This window comes from Electrona antarctica (genome assembly GCF_951216825.1).
Source record: "Electrona antarctica genome assembly, chromosome: 19".
In the NCBI taxonomy this organism is placed as follows: domain Eukaryota; kingdom Metazoa; phylum Chordata; class Actinopteri; order Myctophiformes; family Myctophidae; genus Electrona; species Electrona antarctica.
The window spans coordinates 13,989,949-14,015,621 of NC_136800.1; the positions used below are offsets into that span (position 1 = coordinate 13,989,949).

General features: G+C 45.1%; 1 protein-coding gene across 1 annotated transcript in view; it reads left to right on the top strand.

Moving 5' to 3' along the window:
* Positions 1-25,673, top strand: part of LOC306943858 (uncharacterized protein) — a 104,337-nt gene that overhangs the window by 36,853 nt on the left and 41,811 nt on the right. The window contains exons 3-11 of the mRNA XM_079530369.1: positions 1,889-2,111; positions 3,066-3,264; positions 3,829-3,922; positions 16,828-17,116; positions 19,272-19,539; positions 19,943-20,266; positions 21,311-21,415; positions 21,778-21,815; positions 22,253-22,416. Coding sequence (XP_079386495.1) covers positions 1,889-2,111; positions 3,066-3,264; positions 3,829-3,922; positions 16,828-17,116; positions 19,272-19,539; positions 19,943-20,266; positions 21,311-21,415; positions 21,778-21,815; positions 22,253-22,416 — 1,704 coding nt within the window. The remainder of the gene's footprint in view (positions 1-1,888; positions 2,112-3,065; positions 3,265-3,828; positions 3,923-16,827; positions 17,117-19,271; positions 19,540-19,942; positions 20,267-21,310; positions 21,416-21,777; positions 21,816-22,252; positions 22,417-25,673) is intronic.

Sequence of the window (25,673 nt, forward strand, 5' to 3'; positions counted from 1 at the left end):
TCATGTTTTGATGTTTAATCTACGTCATATTTAGCGGAATTCTGACGTAATTTCTCCGTTCATTGTCAATGGCAAATATTGAGACGTGTGGGGACAAGATTTAGCGGACATTACATTTTGACCGGAATTCCCTTTTCATTGTCAATGGCAAATCTTGAGACGTGTGGGGACAAAAGCTGTTTATAGAAGGGGCTAGTGCCCCTTAAAAAAGATTAAGATGAGTTTTTTTGGGTTTTTCTGCCTTTATTGATAGATACAAGTGAAAACCGACAGGAAAGAGGGAGAGAGAAAAGGGGAGAGACATGCAGCAAAGGTCGTCATGAACGGGTCTCGAACGCGCGACTCGCTGTCAGGCTAGAGCCTTATGTGGCATGCACCTGGACCACTAGGCCAGCGGGCGCCCCAGATTTGCTATTTTTTTATTTTGTTTTCTGTCTGTGGGTTTTAGAAATATTTAACCAATGAAAAGTATTCACAAGAGCATCACTAATTGTCTCCACCAGGCCGAAGGCATGGGGAGAGAGTATGTTTTGCACTCCGTCCGTCCGTCCGTGTGTCCGTCCGTCCGTCCGTCCGTGTGTCCGTCCGTGTGTCCGTCTGTGAACAGCTAATCTCCGGCACCGTTAACCCGGTCGATGCCAAATTTTGCACACACACTCCCTGGATGCCAACGATGAACCTCTGCCCCAAAATTTCCAGAACGGCCTGTTATAGCGCCACCAGGAGGCCGCTTTGTGCAAAACAAGTTTTTGGACAGTACACCTACAGATTTTGTCCAAACATCACGCAAATTGGTACACAGTCTTTCTAGAGCCATTCAACGAAACGGGTTTTTCAGATTTCTCAGACTCCATCCTGATTGGCTAAGATTGGCTTCCAAAGTTTGCAGGAGTGCTCAGTTTCAAACAAAATGCTGCAAATCATGAACACATCGTGTGATTTCCGTGAAATTGCGCACGCACATTCCCACTAGGCCGAGGAAGAAATGCCACGTGAACATTTTCAACTCAGCCTCATGGTGGTGCTATAAAAGTGTTTTTACCTCCAACTGCACGGATTTGTGGATAACTTTGTATGCCAACTCCCTAGAGGCCAAGGAAAAACCTTTGCCTGGAATTTTTCACATCTGCTCTTTATAGCGCCACCAGGAGGCCGACATATGTAAAACACATTTTCTAATATTACTCCTTCAGATGTTATCCAAATTTCACGCAAATCGGTACACATGCTCTCCATAGTCATGTGATCAAGACGGGTTTGTTTGATTTCTCATAATCCACCTTCATTGCTTACGATTGGCTTCTAAACTTTTCAGGAGTAGCCCGCTTTGTACCCGTTTTGTACAAATCGCCACAACGACTCAACGCAGCATCCGATTGCGGTGAAACTGTGCATGCATATTCCCACTAGGCTGAGGAAGAAATGCCACTTGACAGTTTTCAAATCAGCCTCATGGTGGCGCTACAACAGGCCAAGCCGTGACACACACACACACACACACACACACACACACACACACACACACACACACACACACACACACACACACACACACACACACACACACACACACATCCTCCTGGTGGAGACCTGACCTGTTTTCTAGTTAATAACTACATTGGATCCATCCACTTTTACGATATCAATTCTCAGAGTCTCAGAGATAGAAATTCCATTAAATGGGGGACAGTCAATGCATGTCAAATTGGGGGGTCCTTGAAATTAAACAGGTTGGGAATCACTGCTAAATCTGTATAAATCTTCTCTTATGGGGGTCCCTGACATATCTTTTCAAATGGGGGTCCACGGGCTAATTAGTGTCAATTTTCCTTGATGTGAAAAAGTTTGGGAACCACTGATTGATAGGATCTTATCTATGTGCCTGTAGGTGAGGAGCCCCCGGCCCTCTGCGGGCCCCCCTGCCGGTGCAGGTGTCCTGGGCTTGGTGGAGCAACAGGATCCCCTCTCTGTGGCCTCTCTGGAGTCCCTGGAAGCCACCATGTCTGAGGGAGAGGTGCTGCCCGCTACAGCCCCCTTCACCAGGGGCTCCAAAGCCCGCGCCAGCCTGCCTGTGGCTCGCTCTGCCAGTCAGACCAGGGACAGGCCAATAGGTAAACACCCATACACACACGTAGCCTCACGTTGCCAGCCTTCCATCTGCCTTTACAATGCATATTGCTCCAGGCAGACTAATTCTGGCCCCTCTCATTTGTGGGAGGGCTTCGCCAAGCCCCCAGAATGGCTGACCAACGTTGAAGCCGTCAAGCCTACTGGTCAAAGTTGGAACTGCAGGCGGGCCCCTGCATTTAGCATGAGGAAACCCTGTGCAGCTGGGGTTTAACATTGAGCGCTCGTTTGCACTTCCGCATTTGACCACCAACTGTTGGTGGTCAAATGCGGAAGTAGAGTGTTCTTCCGGCTGCTTCAAAATGCCACTGAGCAACCTCCATTGAAATGAATAGCAGGGGGCGGGGCTGTCGCTCCCCATCTGCACTCTATCCTGTATAACTCTATCCCCCTTTTTGAAACTAGCTTCTCGCCACTCACCCTACACACTTGCACTCGGTTTGAGCATAGATATATAAATAATAGAGACGGCACCGGAATTCCCCTCCCATCGTGGACCGTCTCTATTATTCAAAGCAAGTGTGTAGAGTGAGTGGTGAGGAGCTAGTTTAAAAAAGGCCCTATGGGCTTCGCGACCAAAATGGTGATGGACGGGCCAACCAGATTCGTCTAAAACCAGGCTATAACCAACCAGGCCCAGTATTCAAATTTGGGGCGGGACATTGCGAAAAAAAAATCTAACACTGAGAGGGACGAGACTAATATCCACACAGTGATATTAGTATTGCTACGCGAGGCTAAAACACACACACGTACGTGTCGTACCCACATGCACTCACACACACGCGCACGTGCAGACACAATGAATACATCTAGCGATGTATTCATTGATGGATATTCAGGTATTAACAAAAAACGTTTCAAAGCAGTCAACCTAGTCAATTAGTTTGTATTTATTTATTATTTTTCAACCATTTTTCTCTCTTTCTCTCTATTAGGTGTGTTGTACCTGCAGTATGGGGACGACACCAAGCAGGTTGCGCTGCCCAGTGAGCTGACAGGCCTGGACACGCTGAGGGCTCTGTTTGTCAGTGCCTTCCCCCAGCAGCTCAGCACCAAGATGCTGGAGTCTCCCAACGTGGCCATCTACATCAGAGACACCGGCCACAACGTGTACTACGAGCTGGAAGACGTTAGGTGGGCACTGAACCGAGAATAAAGCCTCTGTGTGCATTTTACATTTTTGCCATAATGGCAAAAATGCTGTAAGAGCTAGGACCTACTGTAAGAGCTAGGACGCAATAAACTGATTGTTGTCTGACATAACATGTTGAAAAAGAATAATTGCTAGGGAACAGCCTGGGTCCAAGTTTAGTTCCTGTCAGCCACTGATATTCACAAACACTGCAACAAGAAATAAACTGTACACCCCATATTTATTGTGTTTGAAAGAAAGGGTCTATTTACACTAGTATTCGCTGAGCATGGGTGAATATCCCACTACTAGGCTGTATGCGCTTACACGTGTTAACAGATAAAAGCTTCAAAGGGATTTGGCTTTCCGGACCGCATCCTTGAAATCAAGGCTATCAGATGAACGTGTTAAACCAATGAGCCCCAAGAGGCCATGGTTTACAGTGATTTTATAACAGCTAAGGGCCGTTGTTACAGAAGGCACGGTGTGGATTGAGTTATTTTCTTGTGATTATAGATTATAAACTGTGTCAGTTCCATTGATTTTTGTTTTGTCTCGTCTTGTAGAAACATCGCCTCCCGCTCCTGCCTGAAGGTTTACCACAAAGATGCAGCACACGTCTTCAACCGTCGCGCCAGACCTAGCAACAGTGATCCAAGGGTGAGCCTCTCTCTTGCTCTCTCTCCCTCTCTGTCTATGTCTCTCTTTATCTTTATCCTTTTTCTACCTCTTCTAATGTTACTGTACTGTAATCTACATAATCTGTAATCTAAGTCCGTATATATACGTACCCCAACGTATACTCTGTCTATATAATGGTTGATGCCTACGGAAGCCTTTAACATTGGTCCGGTTCCTATAGCAACGCCCCACCGTTCCAACTATGGGATTGCAAATATATTCACAGTGCAAACCAGTGGAAAGGAGGATTTTCAACCCTCCATAAATCGGACTCCAGAATCTGCCATCCACATTTCGGATTTAATTTGTGCCTTTGTACCGCGACGCTGCCGCCATGTGAACGTTTCTGACGAGAGGTAGAGTGTGTGCTTGTTCCAATGATGCTAGAGTGTGTGTGTACTAGAGTAAACGTGTATGCTGGACCCTGGAACTGGGGTTTATGCTAAAGCTAGCGGTAGAGATAGAGTTAAGTAAAACAATGCGTCTTCTCCCATCGCCGGGTATACTATTGGTCAAGTGGAATTGAAAGAATGCTTCCACGCGCTCTGGCTCTTGGCTTTCCGGACCGCTTTCCGGCTCTTATTTACCTTTGACCCTGGTGACGGCATGCTGCTGTACGGCAGCATTCTTTCTTCTTCATAAGGATCACTTTGTGACAGCCGGAAGACTGGGAGGCTTTCTGCTGACAATATGACACTGTACAGCTCACGTACAGTATAAACACCAGGCCATTGATAAGGACATCATAAGGACATGACCCCCGCATCAGTGTGTGAGAGTTGTTCAGAAAGCACATCATAAGGACATGACCCCCGCATCAGTGTGTGAGAGTTGTTCAGAAAGCACATCATAAGGACATGACCCCCGCATCAGTGTGTGAGAGTTGTTCAGAAAGCCCATTGAAGGAATTGTACCAGAAAGAAAATATATGTTTTTATATATAGGCCAAATTGTATGTGCATTACATTATATCCATCCATCTTCAACAACTTATCCAGATTCGGGTCGCGGGGGTAACAGTTCCAACAGAGATTTCCAGAGCAACATTAGCTACTTCCTCCTAGGGGATCCTGAGGCGTTCCCAGACATTATAGTCTATGCATTTTAACTGAATATTTGAATATACTATAATCATTCGTGGGATAATAACTAAAATACTTAATACACAATGCACAACAAAAGTGAAAAATGTGTCACAGAGGACCACAGATGGCATGTTGCGTACCTCCAGAACACTTCATAAAATATCGTGTACTCTAATTGGTTGAGAGGACGAAGTAAGCTCTGTTACCACGGAGATGCACGAGACCACATTCACTTTCTTGTTTACATTTAGTGGTGATCACATTATGAATGCTCCGTACTCAGAACGTTGTGAGACACTTGACGCAAAGCATAAATTGGCCTTTGCGATGTGTTGTGAGCTATTTTCACTGAATATTGGCCTATCTTTGTCAAATGTTTGCCTATTATAGTGATGCCAGGGGTTCATGTGGTTAAAGAGCTCAACTGACTGTAGTATCCACTGGGTCTGGCAGTAGGCTTGTGTAGACTTGTTTCATGTCTACTATAATCCATCTCTTTACCTCTCACTTTGACTTACCTTCAATCTCGTTCCATCTTTCCCTCAAATCTTTCCGTCAAATCAATCAATCTGTCTCTGTCTCTCTGTCTCTCTGTCTCTTTGTTTCTCTGTATCTGTCTGTCTGTCTGTCTGTCTGTCTGTCTGTCTGTCTGTCTGTCTGTCTGTCTGTCTGTCTGTCTGTCTGTCTGTCTGTCTGTCTGTCTGTCTGTCTGTCTGTCTGTCTGTCTGTCTGTCTGTCTGTCTGTCTGTCTGTCTGTCTGTCTGTCTGTGTCTCTCTCTCTCTCTCTCTCTCTCTCTCTCTCTCTCTCTCTCTCTCTCTCTCTCTCTCTCTCTCTCGCTGTGTCCGTCTCTCTCTCTTTCCTCATCTCCCCCTCTCTTCCCATCACTCTTTCTTATTCTTCTGTGTGTTCTCCATGGACTGCGTGGCGGCCATACAGTGGTTGGTCAGTGAGCCTGTCTGGGGAGCCAGACAGTGGTTGGTCAGTGAGCCTGTCTGGGGAGCCAGACAGAGCTCCTGGTTGTCTCAGGCCAGGCCAGTGATGTGTGTCCCTGAGCAAGACTCTTAACCCCCGAATTGCTCCCAGAGTGTGAGCGCTATATAGTGGCTGCTCACTGCTCCTAGTTGTTATAGGATGGGTAAATGCAGAGGACAAATTTACAATATACATAATGTGACAAAAATCACACCTGTGTGAACTGAGCGGTGCAACTATATTGTTATTAGGGACTTTAAGCAACGACGGATACGGCAGTCCGCTCCGGCTACCGGAAATGGATCAGTGCTCGATACATTAACCTGCTTGCCGTCGCAGCCCTTTCTACTACGGCAGAACCTACACTTACAAGTTACACATAGTGTCTACAACGCCATGTAATAACCAAGTTTATTGAAATTATAGCTGTCATACATTTACACCAATTTCTCCACCACCTCTCTTATGCTGTTTAATGTGTTGGCATGCTCTGAATGAAGAAATAACACTAATACCATATTAACCATGTTTATTAAAATGGTTTTAGAATAACACAGATTGCTCCAGTACCTTCCTCTTTCCACTGCTGATCATGTCCAGCGCATGTATAAAGAATTAAGCAATATCGGCAAGTTAGCTGACGTGTGATGGGGTGTTTGACATGTTTGGGGTGTTTGCATGTTTGACACATGCTGCATAGACGCGTCACCATTGGAACCAATGTCGCCGTCGCCGACGGCTGTTTGCTTAACGATTTTGACAGCTACGTCGATTGCGTCATAGCCGCCGTACTTCCGCGTAGCGGAGCCGTCCTGAAAACAGTTGTTGCTTAAAGTCCCTAGTGTTGCAGGTACTGCAGTAGCGGCTATTATGTTCCTCGGGCCCCAAAGCGAGATTGACAGCCCAGGCCCCCACCCCGCGGTGAACGCCAAACGGGACCGTAAATACCACTTCAGACTAAAACCCTCCAATGTGGCTCAGCTGCAGCATACCTGAAGCAATGATTATACATACTGTAGGCTCACAGGTTGAATACGGGGAAGCAGCTTTTTGCTTCTACGGGCCGACGGCGTGGAACAAACTCCCACTGTACCTTCGACAGGCAGCCTCTGTAGACATTTTTAAAGCTCAGCTCAAGACCCACTTTTACACCCTTGCTTTTAATTGATTTATTTGTATTTTAAAAAAAATGTTATTCATGTCCTCACTGTATTGTTTATGCCCTGCCTTTCTTTTCTTTTTTGTGTAAAGCACTTTGAGCTGCATTTCATGTCATGAAAGGTGCTATACAAATAAAGTTTTATTATTATTATTATTATTATATTGTAAAACACGTTACATGTCGAAATATAGCTCCGTAACCATTCCAAACGGAGCTAATCTAAATATTGTGGGCTGTAGGCTGCTACTCACATAGTTGTGCCTGCCGTCTGTGGCTGTGACAATGAATGGGACAGCTTCGGGATTCAGGAAAGTTGATTAAGTTGTTGTTGTCTTTCAGCGGCATGCGACTTCACTCACCTCCACTTAGTGTGGATGGAGCTGTTGTGTTTGGCTTAGTGTTGTTGTGGTTACATTTCCAATGCCACCTTTACTTCTATCTATCTTGCCCTCTCCTTTGAAAGTGTCTGTGGTTCTTTTATGTGTTGTTTTGACTGTTCAAAGAATCAAAACTCAACTTTACCAGGCGACTGCAGAGTCTGCAGAAAACTGTTCACAGAAACACCGGAGCAAATACGTCTGTACTGTAACCAGTAAGCAGCCCAGTTTAAACACTCTCTTTCCGGTGGGCGCCGTGAAGTGCCCTTCACAATAAAGCGTCTCCCTTTACCTCCCAATGAACTACATTTTACACTGGTTAAAGGGACACTTCACCCTTTTTGCAAAAAAATGTTAATGTCATTTAGAAGATTTAGAACACTTTCCTGGGGGTCTTTATTTGTGTAATATGTGGTTTTAGATATTTTAGAGTTTAGCAGTGAGCCCAGTGCCTCTGATGTCATGGACACTGGGCTTACTTCCTTCCTGGACTGCAATTCCCATAATGCTAGTGGGGACTATTATATTCTATCCACTCTGTTTCGCTGTGTCTTGACATTCCTAAGCTGCGTGTTGAGGAATGCTGGAAGCCGGTTCTTATCAGGATTGCAGGCTTGCTGTGGTTTGGTTTTGCGCCATAATCTGGTGCAGCAGGTTGAGGGATAAAAGGACTGTATCGTGAGTCTGTGGTGTTGAGATGTACAGAGCCTCCTAAGGACTGTAGCGTGAGTCTGTGGTGTTGAGATGTACAGAGCCTCCTAAGCTCTTGTTCTGTTGATGGAGATGTTAGAACAGTGAGTGATGTATCAAGACGCGCGTTCACGCACGCACGCACGCACACGCGCGCGCACACACACACACACACACACTTCTTTAGCCGTGATACAGCAGGCGTGAGCTGTGAGGTCAACTCCCGGTCATGGACTTACTGTAGGTTGTGGTGTGCCGTCTTACTCATCCTTGCTGTGGTATCACAGCTATAAAGACCAAAACGTCCACATATTGCCAAATCTTCTTTTTCTCCGGACTAGCCATGTAATCTTATCTCTGGAATATCTTCAAAGCTTTCAAGGCCTACAGCTCTTGTCATCCTTGAGATTGCGTGGGAATGACTCGAGGGAGTTCATGCCTTCTGGGGCTGATTGTTTAGTTTTCTGCGGCACTCTTCATAATGTAAGCTTTGTAAGGGAATGCTATTGGGACAGTTTCAAGGTTGTAGCCCAATGTAACACTTTTTTTGTGTGGCATTTTCTGAGAAATATTGGAAAAGGTGTAGAAAGGATTTCTACACACTGCATGGCAACAGTTTATAGCCAGTGGGGAGCGTAAATGTATACGGGGTCTGGACCCAAAAGTAAATATTCTGACAGGGTCAACTCTCAATTCTGCCTGGCCTTCAAAAGCGAAGGGTGAAATGGTCAATGACCAGTAATGAGCTGCAGCGGCACATAGGCAGTACTTTTAGAATCACTTATGATCGTCAGGTTAAAAACACAACACAAGACAGAGGCTGTCCTGTCTTTGGACTGACCAGAAAGTCCTGTTATGTGGCACTCAGACGTATTACAGCTGTGCTGTGTAACTCTGTTCTGGTATGGCGTACTGTAGAGGTGCAGCACTTCAAAAACTCACACTTTGCTGTGTAACTCCGTTTGTGGATAACGGTGTGGTACATTTTCTGTGCAAAGAAATGCATAGCATAGAGCACAGTAAAATTAATCAATTTATTGAGGAAAAAACAGTATTAGTGACAGTATTAGACTTTCTACCCCTGGGAAGTTTTGATTGATTGATTGATTGATTATTTTACTTCTGTGTCCTGCACACAAAGTGCCCCCTCATGGGTTTATAAGACACCATTTTACATTTACATTTGCAGCATGTTTACATTACAGTATATTCACAAGACATTGAATTACAGCCCAGAGTTATACAGAACATTCTGTGTTCTCTCCCAAGCTTGACAAATGAAATCTCCTTTAACAAAACATAAAAAAATAAAAATCATAATCATCTAACAGTAACTCAAGGAAATCACCATAGATAGAAGACATCTTGTTAACAAATACTTCTCCTATGTATGTAGGAGGAACATTTTTCTGGCTTCTGGAGATAGTATCTCCATGCAGCTTGCTCTAGAACCCAGACAGCACAGGAAGCGGATGCAACATTCTACAGTAGGAGAGAGGTTTCCCTATCAATGACACAGTCCATGCACCAATTATTTCAACAGTGTACTGATAACATGTCCCTCTACATGCACAGTATACAGATACCTTTGTCTATTAAGATGTGTAGTGTTGAAATCATGCAGTTAGCAATTTCTGCAAGCATTTCATGGAGGTCGTCAGGGGGTGAGTCTGATTACGGCACATGGAAAACCAAGGAATAGACTATCTAAAATCTCACAGTGCGGTGCGAAGCTACACGTTGTGAGCTTTGGGACAAACATCTGATTTCTCTTTTGGGTCACATGCAGGCTAAAAGGTTTAGTTGAATGCATTTACTCAGTGCTCACCCTCACGTGATATTCTTCTAGCTAGAGCTTCTGTCACCTACATCAGGGGTTCTCAACCCGTGGGTCGCGACCCCTCGGGGGGTCGCCAAATTATTTTAGGGGGTCCCCAAATTATTTTCAAAAAAAAGATTATTGTAGCAGTCAATTTATATTGGGGGTCGGGAGGGGGCGGGGCGGGGGTCCCGAGACATTGCCAAAGCATTTCCGGGGGTCCCCGGCCAAAAACGTTGAGAACCCCTGACCTACATGACACCGGTGTTTGAAATAAGTTACTACAGCATGCACATTGGTGTTACATTTCAGTATAATGTGCACCAGGAATTAGCAAAGTGCAACAGTTAATCAAACTAATTGATTTAATCGATACAAAAATGTAATGAATCGCTAATCAAACATTGAATAAATTGACTGCGATTGTAGGCATGTCATTGTAGGATAAAAGTTTCAGATGTCAAAATCATTGTGACAATGTGTCGACACGTTTCAGTGTGGCTATTTTCACCATTTTTGCATGATGCCATTGTTCGGCGATATAAAAAATAAGTTAACACTGTTTGTTTAATGTGTAATGTTTAATTAATATATACTACTGTAGGTGTGTGCTCTCCTAAAAAGAAAAACACCCAGTTTAAATAGTAGCTGAGCTTGACCAGCTCAGTGGCCTTGTAGTCTAGAGTAAGACGTCATCCGCACCTCAAATTGGGAGGTTGGGGTTGGGGGTCATACCATGAGACTATAGAAATGGGACCCAATGCCTCCCTCGGAAATACCGTTGAGGGCAAGCCCTCATTTTCAATGTAGCTGAATACACAAAATACAGTCAAAAAACAATACATCCAACACAACATTATAAATCAAGATAAATTACAAAGGAACTTTATGCAGAACAACCAGTCAGTAAAATAAATCAATTGAAGCAGGAGCAATCACGGTGAAAAATGTTCTGGAGCATTCCTTTGAACTGACCGAATACTATCATCATGTCCATGGGGTAAGTCCCTGAGACATACTATCATCATGTCCATGGGGTATAGTCCCTGAGACATACTATCATCATGTCCATGGGGTATAGTCCCTGTGACATACTATCATCATGTCCATGGGGTATAGTCACTGCAACATACTAGCATCATGTCCATGGGGTATAGTCCCTGAGACATACTATCATCATGTCCATGGGGTATAGTCCCTGAGACATACTATCATCATGTCCATGGGGTATAGTCCCTGTGACATACTATCATCATGTCCATGGGGTATAGTCCCTGTGACATACTATCATCATGTCCATGGGGTATAGTCCCTGTGACATACTATCATCATGTCCATGGGGTATAGTCCCTGAGACATACTATCATCATGTCCATGGAGTAAGTCCCTGTGACATACTATCATCATGTCCATGGGGTATAGTCCCTTTGACATACTATCATCATGTCCATGGGGTATAGTCCCTGTGACATACTAGCATCATGTCCATGGGGTATAGTCCCTTTGACATACTATCATCATGTCCATGGGGTATAGTCACTGCGACATACTATCATCATGTCCATGGGGTATAGTCCCTGTGACATACTATCATCATGTCCATGGGGTATAGTCACTGCGACATACTATCATCATGTCCATGGGGTATAGTCCCTGCGACATACTATCATCATGTCCATGGGGTATAGTCCCTGCGACATACTATCATCATGTCCATGGGGTATAGTCCCTGTGACATACTATCATCATGTCCATGGGGTATAGTCCCTGCGACATACTATCATCATGTCCATGGGGTATAGTCACTGTGACATACTAGCATCATGTCCATGGGGTATAGTCCCTGTGACATACTATCATCATGTCCATGGGGTATAGTCCCTGTGACATACTATCATCATGTCCATGGGGTAAGTCCCTGTGACATACTGTACTATCATCATGTCCATGGGGTATAGTCCCTGTGACATACTATCATCATGTCCATGGGGTATAGTCCCTGTGACATACTATCATCATGTCCATGGGGTATAGTCCCTGTGACATACTATCATCATGTCCATGGGGTATAGTCCCTGTGACATACTATCATCATGTCCATGGGGTATAGTCCCTGTGACATACTATCATCATGTCCATGGGGTAAGTCCCTGTGACATACTGTACTATCATCATGTCCATGGGGTATAGTCCCTGCGACATACTATCATCAGGGTATAGTCCCTGTGACAAGTCCCTGTGACATACTATCATCATGTCCATGGGGTATAGTCCCTGTGACATACTATCATCATGTCCATGGGGTATAGTCCCTGTGACATACTATCATCATGTCCATGGGGTATAGTCACTGTGACATACTATCATCATGTCCATGGGGTATAGTCCCTGTGACATACTATCATCATGTCCATGGGGTATAGTCCCTGTGACATACTAGCATCATGTCCATGGGGTATAGTCCCTGTGACATACTAGCATCATGTCCATGGGGTATAGTCACTGTGACATACTATCATCATGTCCATGGGGTATAGTCCCTGTGACATACTAGCATCATGTCCATGGGGTATAGTCCCTGTGACATACTAGCATCATGTCCATGGGGTATAGTCCCTGTGACATACTAGCATCATGTCCATGGGGTATAGTCACTGTGACATACTAGCATCATGTCCATGGGGTATAGTTGTATGTATATCAAGCCACCTCACGCTCACCTCAACATGGGAGACAGGCTCCTGCCCTATGGGCCACATGCTTCAGGAGCCGTTGGTTCCCGAGGCTAGTTAACTTGCATACTGTAGTAGCGAAGACATCCTCACAGCATGATGCAACTTGTTGTGAGCTTTTACATGTAGATTGGTTCATTTGGCATTGGATACCATCAAGTAACCTAAAGTAAATAAATCTGGCATATTATTACTGTGCTGATTCATGGTCATAGAATGCATTTATAGTGCCATTATGCTACTGCTGCTGCTGTTCACAACCTAGTGAGATTTAAACTTCTACGCACCCACGTTGTCTTTGTACAAGTGGGTGTGTTGTGACACAGCTGAGATGGATTACTCCTGTACAAATGGGTGAATGTGGAACTCTACAGAGCTACTGCAGAGGTTGCTTGGGGCGTGCACAGACTTTACCGTATGTGGTATGAGCAAATATTTGTGTTATTGTGCTGTCGCACACACTGAATATCTGAACTGAAAAAACGAGGATGGCTACGATGTTCTAAAGTCTAGTGAAAGATAAATCCTTTGGAAGGTGATCTCTTTTTTATTGAAGAGTGTCTTGGCTTCTTTTTCTTTTTGATTTGAACTTGTTTATTGGATTTCTGGAGGTTGCTGCTCCTGAACCACAGAGGAGAATATATACTAATGGTGAAAATGTTGCACTAAGAGGAAAGGATACTTTAAACCAGAAGTCCAAACTAATCCTTGTAAATCGTAATGATATTCTGAACAAACGTGTGATGGTGTGGTGAATTTTGTGTCAACACATCAACCTGACTGACAGCTTGCCTTCCCTGCACAACAGGTCAAGCCGTTTGCCTGTAGGGGATTTAACAACATGTACATGACAAAGCTTTAACCCATTCAGGCCTGACGTCGAAATTAAAAAAAAAAAGGTTTTCTAAATCATGACAATTTTCGGAAAGATTTGAGGCACATTTTAACGATTTTTCAAAAATAGCAGACCTACAAGTTCATAGCGCGCCACTCGGTGGCGCGCTATGAGCTTGTAGATCTGCTATTTTTTAATAGCTAAATTATAACAATGTTTAAAACACCAAAAGGGGTTCCCGCCCCAAAATGGGTTAATGGTTAATGTGGTTAAACGCTAACGTGACATGGATGCGTTCCAGGTCTCAATGGATTAAACATACTTATTGTATTGTGATGACTAATGCAACCTCAGGCAGTTATGTGTCATGACTCGCTGGCTTTATGTACCACTCGCCGGGACCTTGTTGATAAAGCAGAGAGGGAGATGTGCCGACGCCCTTCTGAATCTGAAGTGTTGAGATCCTAAAGACTTATCCCGCTCACACAAGCACACAGTCACACACCTCTCTAACATCAACCGCAGTGCTGCTGAATGTGTTCATGGCCAGGTGAGTCTAAAGACATTTTGAAAAAGAAATGTGGTCGCTTTGCACATTGTGCATTTGCAGCGCTGTTTTTGCACAGCTGTAGAGATGCAGAATGGATATACGATGCACATTGCAGTGACTCACAAATGGGTACTTTGAAAAGATGAGATCATCATTAAACAAGGTGATCTTTGACAGGAAGAAGCTCAAAGTTGTGATTGATTGATCAAATTAACAAGGTTCAGTCAAGGTTAAAAGAATAACACAATAGTCCTGGGGACTTGTTTCCATTGTCATCAACAAGTACAAAACACTACAGTATATGATTGTACAGTAGGTATACAGGTATGCATTGTGCAACAGCATTAGCAAATGTGTACATAGTTTGTCCAGTTCCGCTTAGTATGCGCAGCAGCGCAGATAGATGTATGCATGCATTTATGGAGAGAGTATGAGCAATATGTCAACAAGCCATATGGACAGACTGTGGACGGCTGCTCTTTGCTTGAAAGCATGCAGAATCTAGATTGTATATCAGGCAGTAGAGTTGTATCAGATCAGCCTTGCAAAATCAGCCTTGGTGAAATCATATTTTGGTTGGAATAGACTTCTTAGCTGATGCACTCTGAAAATAGTCAGCGATACTGTACAGTAGCTACACACCGTTTGTGTCCCAAAGTTAGAAGAAGGTATTCAACTAAGTCTCATGTCAGTGATATCAGTAGCTTTGCACAGCACATACTGTATAATGTTTTCAAATAAATAAGGCATTATTTTGATGTGCATTATTAGCAGAACATGCTATTGAGGCCTGTGTTTGCTGTCCCAAACGTGTAAAGGAAAAAGACACTTCCTGACTTTTGAGGGATTTGCAGCGAAAGAAAGAAAGAAAGAAAGAAAGAAAGAAAGAAAGAAAGAAAGAATTGACTATACTGTCTGTGACTGCTCACTCACTTAGTATTATTCCGAATAGACCTTAGTATTTGCAGAGTGGGTGTGTGTGTGTTATGAGATTTATAAGATAAAGAAAAGATAAGATGAACCTTTATTGATCATAGCAGCAACAGCAGTGAGAATGAAACACAGGAGAGGTACAGCGTAAGAGTCAAGAACAAACAAACAAATCAGACAGATATAAATACACATTAATTTAAAATACATAGTGGACTTAGATCCTGACTCTAGACAACTGCACTAGTGTAGTCTCTATATAGTATGTACAGTCTATCAACAGTGAATAATACAGTGCACATGTAGTATAGTCTGTCATCATATGAATGAATATATGTGCAGAATCAACAGTGAATATATAGTATACACTGCAGCGTATGTATTACAGTACTGTGTACAGTGCTGTTTGTCAACAATTAATTGTTTGAAGTGAAATGAACTAGGGCAGGAGAGCTGCAGAGCATGCAAAATATACAGTTCAAGTTTGTGGTCAATCAATGTGGTGGACAGTGGCGGACAGTGACCTGGTGAATGTCAAACACATTTTATTGTTCTGTGATTTAGTCAGGAAAAAGAGGAAAACTTTGTATAACGTTTTTTGCATTTAGTTTTTGGGGTCTTTGTGCTATCTATTCCACACGCACGCACGCACGCACGCACGCACTCACGCACGCACGCACGCACGCACGCATGCACAAACAACAGAGCTTTAAAGGCAGGTTCAGAGCAGCCAGTGGTATGTTATGTTTACCATCCCAGAGCATTCACCCATTGTTGTTTCTCAGCTCTCTCTCAGTCCTGCCTTTATTTCAGTTCTCTTTACATGCAGGTGGCAGTGTGTGTGGTCTTGTTAAAAAAGAAAAGAAAGAAAGAACAAAAAAGCCCTGTTATTCTCAGCAAGTTTTTGTTTTGTTTTCTATTTTCCTTTTTTACATATATTCTTTATTTAAAGATGGAGTGTCATGATTTTTCCACTCTAAAACATGATCATCATTGTTATATAAGGAGGAAGACTTTTTTCCAAAAAGTGTACAGTACTTGTTAAAATGCCGTTTTTATGTGGGCATGCCCACCAGTTCATTAAGTATGCCTGGTTTGCCTGGTGGGTGGTGATGGGTGGTGATCCACCTGAACTTAAGCCGCACCCACAGCTGTAGTTGTATGATAAAGGGGGAGGGGTTAGGGGACGGGTTGATAATGTGATGTCACTATATTACTGTTTTTTTTCATTGGAATGTTTGACTGTCAAGGGTTCAGCCTCCAGGAAGAAACCCTAAATACAAAGGGAATATTTTATAAAAATATTAAAAATATTTAATTATAATGCTTACATTTCAGTGTACACTTTGTTTGAACATTCTGTTTCCCTCAGAGGCACATTCGTGTTATAATTTAGTTAAACGAAATTAATGTGAGACCATCGTTTAACAATTTAAACAAACAATCTAAAAGTAGGTCTAATAAAAGCATGACCCTGTTCCCGTTTATCATGGAGATTATATTCTATGATTATATAGTCAGGTGTGAAATGGAACCATTGAGCCACTGCCATACACAGAGCACCTTACTGTTTATTTTCTCATTACGGTTACTTTTACACCAACACTCTCCCGTGCTAAGACCACTTTTCACTGTCTGACTTCCTCATTCCGGCTGGCCTCACTATATTGTTGTATCAACAACGTTTGCATGGCACACAGTACCAACACGGTCGTCTTCCTTGTCTCCCAGATATCCAAGGAGCTTTTGTACGGCAACCCCGGTGCGGTCCACTCCCTGCCCTCTTCCGCTCGCAGCAACCTCCACAACCTACAGGGGTCCATGTCTCCACCCATGGTGCGCTCCATGCCCTCGTCCCCCTCCAGGTTGGTGTACCCTGGGGGCGTGAGGCCCGGCGCCGGAGCGGTCAGGCCGGCCAGCGCAACGTTGCCACGAGAACTGATGTCTGGAGGGGCGGGACGATCGGTGAATGTCTGCAACAACAGCAGTGCCATACTGGAGAGGAGAGACGTTAAGCCTGGTGAGAGGAAACACCTTTACCCTATCCTGTGACTGTCCCTCCATATCTTCATTTATAAAGAGAGACAGACACATATATCTCTGTCTGGCCTACACATCGACCATTATTTGACTTCTTTGTCGTCATTTGCAAATTATGCAGCCAATGCATCCCGATTTGTCAACCTGTCTCGTCTATTTTGGGCATGTCTGCCTAGGCAAATATTTTCAAAACCGTTAGAAGCTCACAACTCAACATGTTTTGACGAGTTGTGACTTTATACAGATCAGCTATTTTTGAACATTTGTAAATAGGGCTTAAAGCTGCACCTTGTAACTATAACTTTCATGAACTACCTGATATTCAAACCCATTTTTACCACTGAGCTAATGAATGTGAAAATAGCAGATCTACAAACAGATACAAGGTTTCTGGCCAATAGCAACAATATGCTCTTCCGTTACCATTTCCAGCACACTTTGGTTTGTGGAGCTGTACCCAGATAGACATATCAAAAATTACATAATTGAACAATTTCTTAACATTCTCGGGTCATACCTAGTATTTGGTGCCATTTGTGTCCCCAGGTCATAATACAGCATATCTTTAGTAAAATAAGCAAAAACACTCATTCCAAAAAGCTTATCCTATACTATTAAAGCTTTTCTACCATAGAAAAAAAAGAAATATATATTTTTACCTCAGAGTGAAATAAATACTTGAGTAGACTAGAGCCTTTGTATTGAGTTTGTGCTTGAAATGTACTGTAATTCTGCAAACTGTTAATACATTTTTCAATCAATCAATCAAAAGTTATGCTAAAATGCCATGCCCCCCAAAGTCAAAATTTGTTCTCCGCATTTGACCCATCTCTTGGATGATTGGTTGATTCCCCATCATAATCATTTAAAACCTCAAAAAAATGTAATTCTTATTATATAGTATAGTTCTAATGCTTCTCAGCAAATGTTATTCATTGTGATAAATGTATTTTAATGCTTATAATCTTGAAATCATTTTGTACCCAGATAGACGTCTCCAAAATTGCATAATTGAACCATTTCTTAACATACTCATGTAATGTTTGAAACCGGGAGCAGACACGAGTCCAGTGGTCTGTCAACAGACTTTTGCCTTTCACAGTCCAGTGTACTCAAAGCATAAACAGAGTGTACTAGCCCCATTTTGTATAGACAACATTACTCATGGACAGATCACACAGACATTAAGTACATATGGAGTACGGACACAAAAAATAGCTTCTGCTCAGGGTCTGCTTTACAGTATGTCCGTGGAGACCCAGGGCCAACCCTGACCAGATGTCCGCTTTCAATAGGAGGTCGGCACAGCGGTCATTTTGCGGTCATCTGTCAGCTGTCTATTTTGTGAATTTATATTGTGCTTATGAACTGAGCTTAAACTGAGAACTTCTGAGAAATGCTTCTCATAGGACCACTGTCAGACATTAAAGACCCAGTGAAATGAAAAACACGTTTTTCACACGTTTCACACGTCACACGTTTTTAGACCACATCTGTGGTCATCGTATGGGCATACCCAGAGTAATGTAGTAAGAGAGTGGTGACACGCTTTGATCTCGCCGCAAAGCGGGTGCCTATGGGCGATAGTTCCAAACATTGCTCCTATGGCTGGAACTATTCCATTGAGATAGAATGAGCACTTCCGCATTCCATTGTTACAATGAGAGTCAACGGGAGTGTCATTACTCTCTTTTATACTACTCTGGGCATACCTAACAATGGATGCCAATTTTTTTTTTCATTTTTGTGTATTTTTATATAAAAAGTCCATAAAAATCTAATTTTAATTACTTCCTGAAAACGAAAATGTACTGCGTGATGAGAATTACATGTATACTATTGTGCTGAGCACAGTATGAGCAGAAAGAGGTAATGGAAAGTGATCATGATTGAGTCCACCTGCGACAGACTCACAGATAATATAATTCAGCCTAATCTAACCCACCACACCACTTTGCCGCAGGCAAACCGCCCTTCTCCAGTCCGGGAAAATACAGTACCAAACGTCTGTCACAAATGTCCCACCCACCCCCACACTGACTTCGCTTGATGCCTGTTCACCTGTTTTCCCATAACAAGGCTATGAGTCTTATTTCTCCCTCTAAACCTGTTCCTAAATGTGTCCCTTCTGTTAGATGAGGACATGTCAGGCAGCATGAAGAGCATGGCCCTGGTGGTCCGTGGAGATGGAGGCTCAGTACGCTACCCAGACTCCTACTGCTCACTGCAGGACGGAGGTCGCCTGAGCATGGGCTCCTCGCTGGGCAGCGCTCCTGCCTCGCTCATGTCGGACGCGGTGGACGCCGGGGGTGGGGGAGGAGGCGGCGGGGGTCACGCAGGCCTGCCCCAGTACCGGGCCACCATTAAGCCCTTGGTAACCTACGGAGACAGCATGGAGCACAGGTACGGCCGTACGGAATACCGCTGTTTTACAGTACATTAACGGTATATATGCGGTCAGTATAACAGTAGTTTCTGGATCAGGGCCCACTTGAAAATCTTGAAAGCGCTTGCGGCCCACCCATCTGAATTAACTACTTAACACAGCAGCCATGTTAAGTGGTTTAGATGGATGGGCCGTGAACACTTTCGAGATTTTCAAGTTGTTTCATTTAACTCATTAAGAACTGAGGCCGATTCGATTCTACAAATGCCTTCTAAATCCTATACTAACTTTCTGAAAAACTTGCTATACCAGTGGTTCTCAAACCTTTGCATGTCAAGGACACCCAGAATTATTGTATTGCTGCAGCAGTTCCATGTTTTCACGTCTCTCACCTGTTGCTCGTTCAATCCGTCCGCGCAGGCAGAGCATGAGGAAGTATGGCGACGGCCAGCTGCCTCTGTTAGGCAGCAAGACTCCGCCCCCTTCTCCGCACAGAGTGAATGAAGTCAGGACGTCGGACGGGCAGATCATCAGAGGCGTGGCCATGGTGAATTCCGAGAGGATGTCTCCCGTGCGCCGCTCTCTGCGGCGGGAAAGCAACGGGGCGATGGTGGAGGTGGTGAGCCGCAGCAGGGGAAGTGCGTCGTCCTCCTCTTCCTCCTCGGTTTTCGTCGAGTCTCCTCACGGTCCGCCCGACGGTCGGCTATTTCAGGGTCACGTGACCGCCAGCAGCGACCCCCAAGCGTGAGTCAACTTTTTTTCAACCCTTTTCATCCCAGTTCCTGCATGCCATTACAGTATTAGGATATAGGAAATGGTTTAATTTAAAAAGATTTAAAAAGTTAATTTATTACGAATAATAATAAAGACTAAATGTATGTGCCTGTGGGTGCAAACTCCTGTCTACGTCTCTCTGCCTTGCTCATTTACAGATTTAGCTTTGTTTACCTTGACCTTGATTGTGACCTTGACCATCTTTTTCTGGGGCTCCTCTGATCATTCACACCAAATTCCATGAAGTTAACCACCTATTCACTTTAGATTGTTGTCTTCAATGTAGCCTTGACCTTCAACCTTATTTATTTATTTAATACTTTATATTTTTATTTTAGTCCTACAGATACAAAAACCAACACATAGGACAACATAAAGACAAGTAAAAACCAGAAACAATGACATAGCGAAGAAAAATAGACCTTCGACCTTTTCAACCCAAAGGTTTCTTGACATCTTGATCATTCCCAATCCCAACATGAACTGGAGTCCCATCTATTCTTGAGTTGTTTTGTTCACAGACAGTCTGGGGTGATTACAATCACCTGTCATCCATTGCTACAGTGGTTAGGGTCCATGCTGACAATACGCTGATGATTTACAATGATGCGTGTACATGTGTGTACAGTACATACCGTACATACACAGTGTACATGTACCGGTATGTGTAATTTCCAAGATGAAAGACATTTCACATGATGCACATGTAATTTGGCATGGTGTCATAGTAATATCGTACTCAGTTGTTAAATCATGAATATTGTATGCTACATTTTTGGTAATTTGTATTGAATAAAAATACACAGCGGAATAGATAGAGAGGCCTTCTGGGAAACAGAAGGTCCCCGGTTCGTGTCCCGGCCATGACACTTAACATAACTGCTCCCTGGGCACTCCATTAATAGTGCCCGTTGCTCCTAATAGCTAGGATGTGCAAATATACAGTGGCAAAAGCACTGGGACTGGGGACCAAATTGTTATTAATCATTATTGCTTATTGTTTCTATTTTTCAGTGAGAGAATTAAAGCAATGGAGCAACAGATAGCCAGTCTAACTGGGCTGGTGCAACACGCGCTGACTATGGGGACAAATATCCCTGGCATCAAGGATATGGTCAGGTGGGTGAATAGCTCTGTGAATAGCATATCAGTTTGGCAACACTCTGACATTCCGTATACAAACTATAAAAAACTCCACCATAATATTTTCTTTCATACCGTTGGCACAGTGCTTGACACGATATGCAGATGAATAATCAGATTACAGATAGTGTTCAGGTTTTGCCAAGCATTCAGTTAGCAGCCTTTGTACGTGGTTAGATTTGACGTTGATTATTATATGTTTGAATAAATATGTGTAATTCAATGAAAAGATTGTTCAAATAAACACGTGCCCATTTCCCATACGTTAAGTGAATGTTTACGGTGTGTACTATTATTAAGTACTATTATTATATATTACTATTATATTGTGTTTTCAGTGAGAGCGATGGGAAAAGCCTCCTCAACAACGGACCAGGTGAGAAACACTTTCCTTTAACCTCACAACCTCACTTACCTAATCGAATCTTAAATCAAATAAAAGGAATGAATAATGAATGTTGTTATTAAGAAATTAATTTCTTGACTCAGTCACTATGGTACACGCCTATTCTACACACAAAATAATCTGTGCTAATACGGTTTGATTATGCAGTATAATTGAATCCACTAAACCTCTGACCCTTAAGGTATTATTATATTGTAATAAGTATTATTAATATTGTTGTTATTATCATTAGTTATTACTGTATTTGTACAGCTGAAGAAGCTTAAATATCCACCATTGATCAACCTTTCTGTTTCTATTGGCTGAAAAGGGTGATGAGTGATGAGTCCGTACTCCATTCACAAACACAGACACAGATGAACTTGTGTTGTTCAAGAACTCAGTCACAAATGCACTATAATTTCCAGGGTCCAGATCCACGCCGGGTCGTCTGGTCGACGGCTACAGTCCCGCTCCGTTGGCCATCGCTGCGGGCCCCGCCCCCGCCGCAGGGCTGCATCAGAGGTTAACCGTGGCCAGGAGCAGCGTGTCTGAGCTGAGACTGCAAGTCTGCCAGCTCAGAAACCTACAGGTATACATCTGTGCAATGCAATGATGAAATGCAATGAAAACGTAAGTTACGTATGTAACTATGGTTCTATGAGTCCCGAATGACCGCCAGAGGCGGTGCTTAAGCACTGAATACGTCCCTTCGCGCATGCGCCGTCGAGTATTTTATACCAACAATGTCAATTTTGACCCCATGATGACCCGGAGTCGTCTATATCTTCCGGCAGTCTACAGGGGTTCAGTCCCTACAGAATCTTCTCGCGAGACCACGAGGATTCTGAGTGACAAGAGTGCTCTGGCGGTCATTCGGGACTCATAGAACCATAGTTACATACGTAACTTACGTTCTATTTCGTCCCTGCTGACCGCCAGAGGCGGTGCTTAAGCACTGAATGACTTATACCAGCAAAGTCACGAGGAATCCTGATCCCAAGCCATAAGGAGTAGAATCGGAGGACTCTCGTAAGAGGACCACGTCCAGCGGGTGGGGAGTGGCAACACTCACCCAGTGGAACATAGAAAACTCGCTGTGATGCCCATGAGGCAGCGGCAGATATATTCCAGGGGTACTTCCCTCGGGGCAGCCCATGATGTGGGGACGCTCCCGTTAGAGTGGCACCTCACGCCAAATGGTAGGGTACGATTACTCGCCCCATACGCGTGGTTAATGGCATCCACAATAGTGTGGGGTGGGCGCTGTCTGGAGAGAGCACCGCCTTTGAAAGGGCCATCGTCACAACGGACCAGCCATTCTGACCGCCGAATGCATGTGGCAGGTCTAACAAGCGGCTCTCAGGGCCCACGTTGGGCGCAATAGTTCCCGCTTGTCAATCCACTCTCCTGGTGGAGGGCAAGACTGTGCTAGCCGTATAGGCTGGTTGAGGTGTGTATGTGACAGCACCCTCAGGAGGAACACTGTGTTCGGCCACAGAGACACTCAGGCCGTCTGAGCTTTGCTTCAGACGCAAGTCACTGACAAACAGGGCGTGCCGCTCACTGACACGCTACGTTGAGGTAATGGCCAGGAAGAATTCAGTCTTCCATGACCCTCTAAACTCCGCCCGTGCCAAGGGCTCAAAGGGAGGCCTGTATAGACCATGCCGCACTAGGGAAGAGCCTGTGCCGGAGTTCTCAGGGCTCGTAGAGGATGCAACCTCAGAGCCCCCATCAGGAAGAGGGACACCAGACTGTGGCTCCCCACTGTGGCTGTGCGATATTGATTCTAGCATATCGACATGATATTTCCCCTACTTATGCTTTTAGAGTAGGAGATCGGCCCTCGTCTAGGAGGGACTGCGGAACGCCAGAAAGGTAGGCAGAGCAGCGCACTAGGTCTTTGCTCTGACCCTCACGTCAGTTGGAAATAGATTCCATCGGTTATCGTACCGTAGTCTGATGGATGTCATGGCACCCTTGAATTCAGGGTGGCATGCCTGGCTGGTTCACACAGCTGCTCGGCAGCGGTTCAGGGCTACCAGCGGCCAAACGCACAGTTGGGGGCGTCGAGCATTTGAATGCCATATCCGACCGCCTCCCAGTTGAGGAGACCTCTGTCGGGGAGACGCCATGGCGTCCTCCGACTGGGTCTGTTCAGCAGAGGAAACCAAGTACTTCTTGGCTGGAGGGGGGCAACCAGAAGAATGGTGTGACCCTCCTAAAGAACTCTTTGAAGCGCTGGTCGTATCAGAGAGGCAGTGGCAAGGCATATGCCGTGCCTCTGGCCAGTGCGCATTTAAAAGGATAGTGCCCTGTGGGCGGTGGCCTAGTTAGGGCCATGTGTGTCAGGAACGATGCAGGTCGTTCTGTTCATACTGGCTATGTGGCATGAAGGCCTGCGGGCTGACAGCCATTTGTGGCGTTCAGGTTCTATGAAACCATCGGACCATTGCGTCCTGGCCCGGAGGGCTGGATGTCTCCGTTAGGGAGAACCGGAGAGGTTAGCGAGTCAGCGACTCTAGGGTGAGGAGGTCCACCTCCGCTCTGCCGAGGTAGCCTCTGATTAGTGTTCACCACCATTGGATGGGGTACCGCTCCCCTCATGGAAGCTTTTGATGGGAGAGAGCCTACCATGTAGTCCCGCTCTCCACTTAGATAACTTGCCCATAGGCTGATCAGGCGGGGGGGGGGGGGCTGCACAAGTCAGGGGGTCCATAGACACCTACGGCAGCCAAGCAAACGTGGCCCCGCCCGATGACTTACATGATACACGGTCAAGGTGTTGCCCGAACGTATGAGAATGTGCTTGCCTCTCAGGTACTAGGGCTCTCGTCATGTTGCTGATAACGGCCATTTTGACCCCCCCGGATATGGGGGGCTGGCGTCAGAAGGCACTGCACAGTCCGGAAAGTCACAGGCAGGTCCCTGCGTGGGACGCCAAGGAACACACTGGCCTAGTGTGGGCCGGCGGTGATACGCGAGCTCAGAGGACAGTGATTTCATCTCTGTTGGAGCTCGTTGGGAGGCGTGATGTGTCATAGGCCTGCATGCTGCAGCCTGGCTTCCCCACCTGGATGGTTCGCTCCAGCGATTCTTGCACAGCTGAACCACCTAGTGCTCCTGGCTCCTCAGGGAGACTACGGAGAGTTGGCCTAGGCTCCTCAGTCAGGCTTGACTGTGAAAGCCCGACTTGGCGGGTGGCACCGGTTCCTCTGGACGGGCCAGTGCACACCAGTCACACCAGCTAGCCCAGGGCGCGGACGCTACTGGTTGCTAGGTGTTGGCCATATGCTGAAGGAAGGGAGCGTGTACGCTGCCTGTACCAGCAGAGGCTTTAATCTAGATCGGCATAGTGCACACCGGTGCACACCAGTCCCAACTAGCCCAGGGCGCGGACGCTACTGGTTGCTAGGTGTTGGCCATATGCTGAAGGAAGAGAGGCTCCTCAGTCAGGCTTGACTGTGAAAGCCCGACTTGGCGATGGGCTAGAGCTAGGATGGACATCAGCCGTCCTCTCTCTGAGGACATGACACCAAATGCCTCCAGTGACGTGAGGGCTGACCCGCGTCTGAAGAAGGCGCTTGGAGGATCCGACTGCCTACTGTGGTATGACTAACAATTAGCGTTCCACGGCTATGCGCATGAAGGTGCGCATGGAGCCATCTCGGCCAGTGGGTCCTGAGCTGAGAAGTGGGAGGCTGGCTCTGATGCCTGGGGGGCAACGTCTTCTGCATCTTCCTCATAGTCATGGAAGTGCATAGCTTAAGCTGTCGGGGAGAGTACATCGTCCTCGAGTCAGCTGTGGCATCGGAGGGGGAGGCACTCGAACCCTCCGAGGTGCCT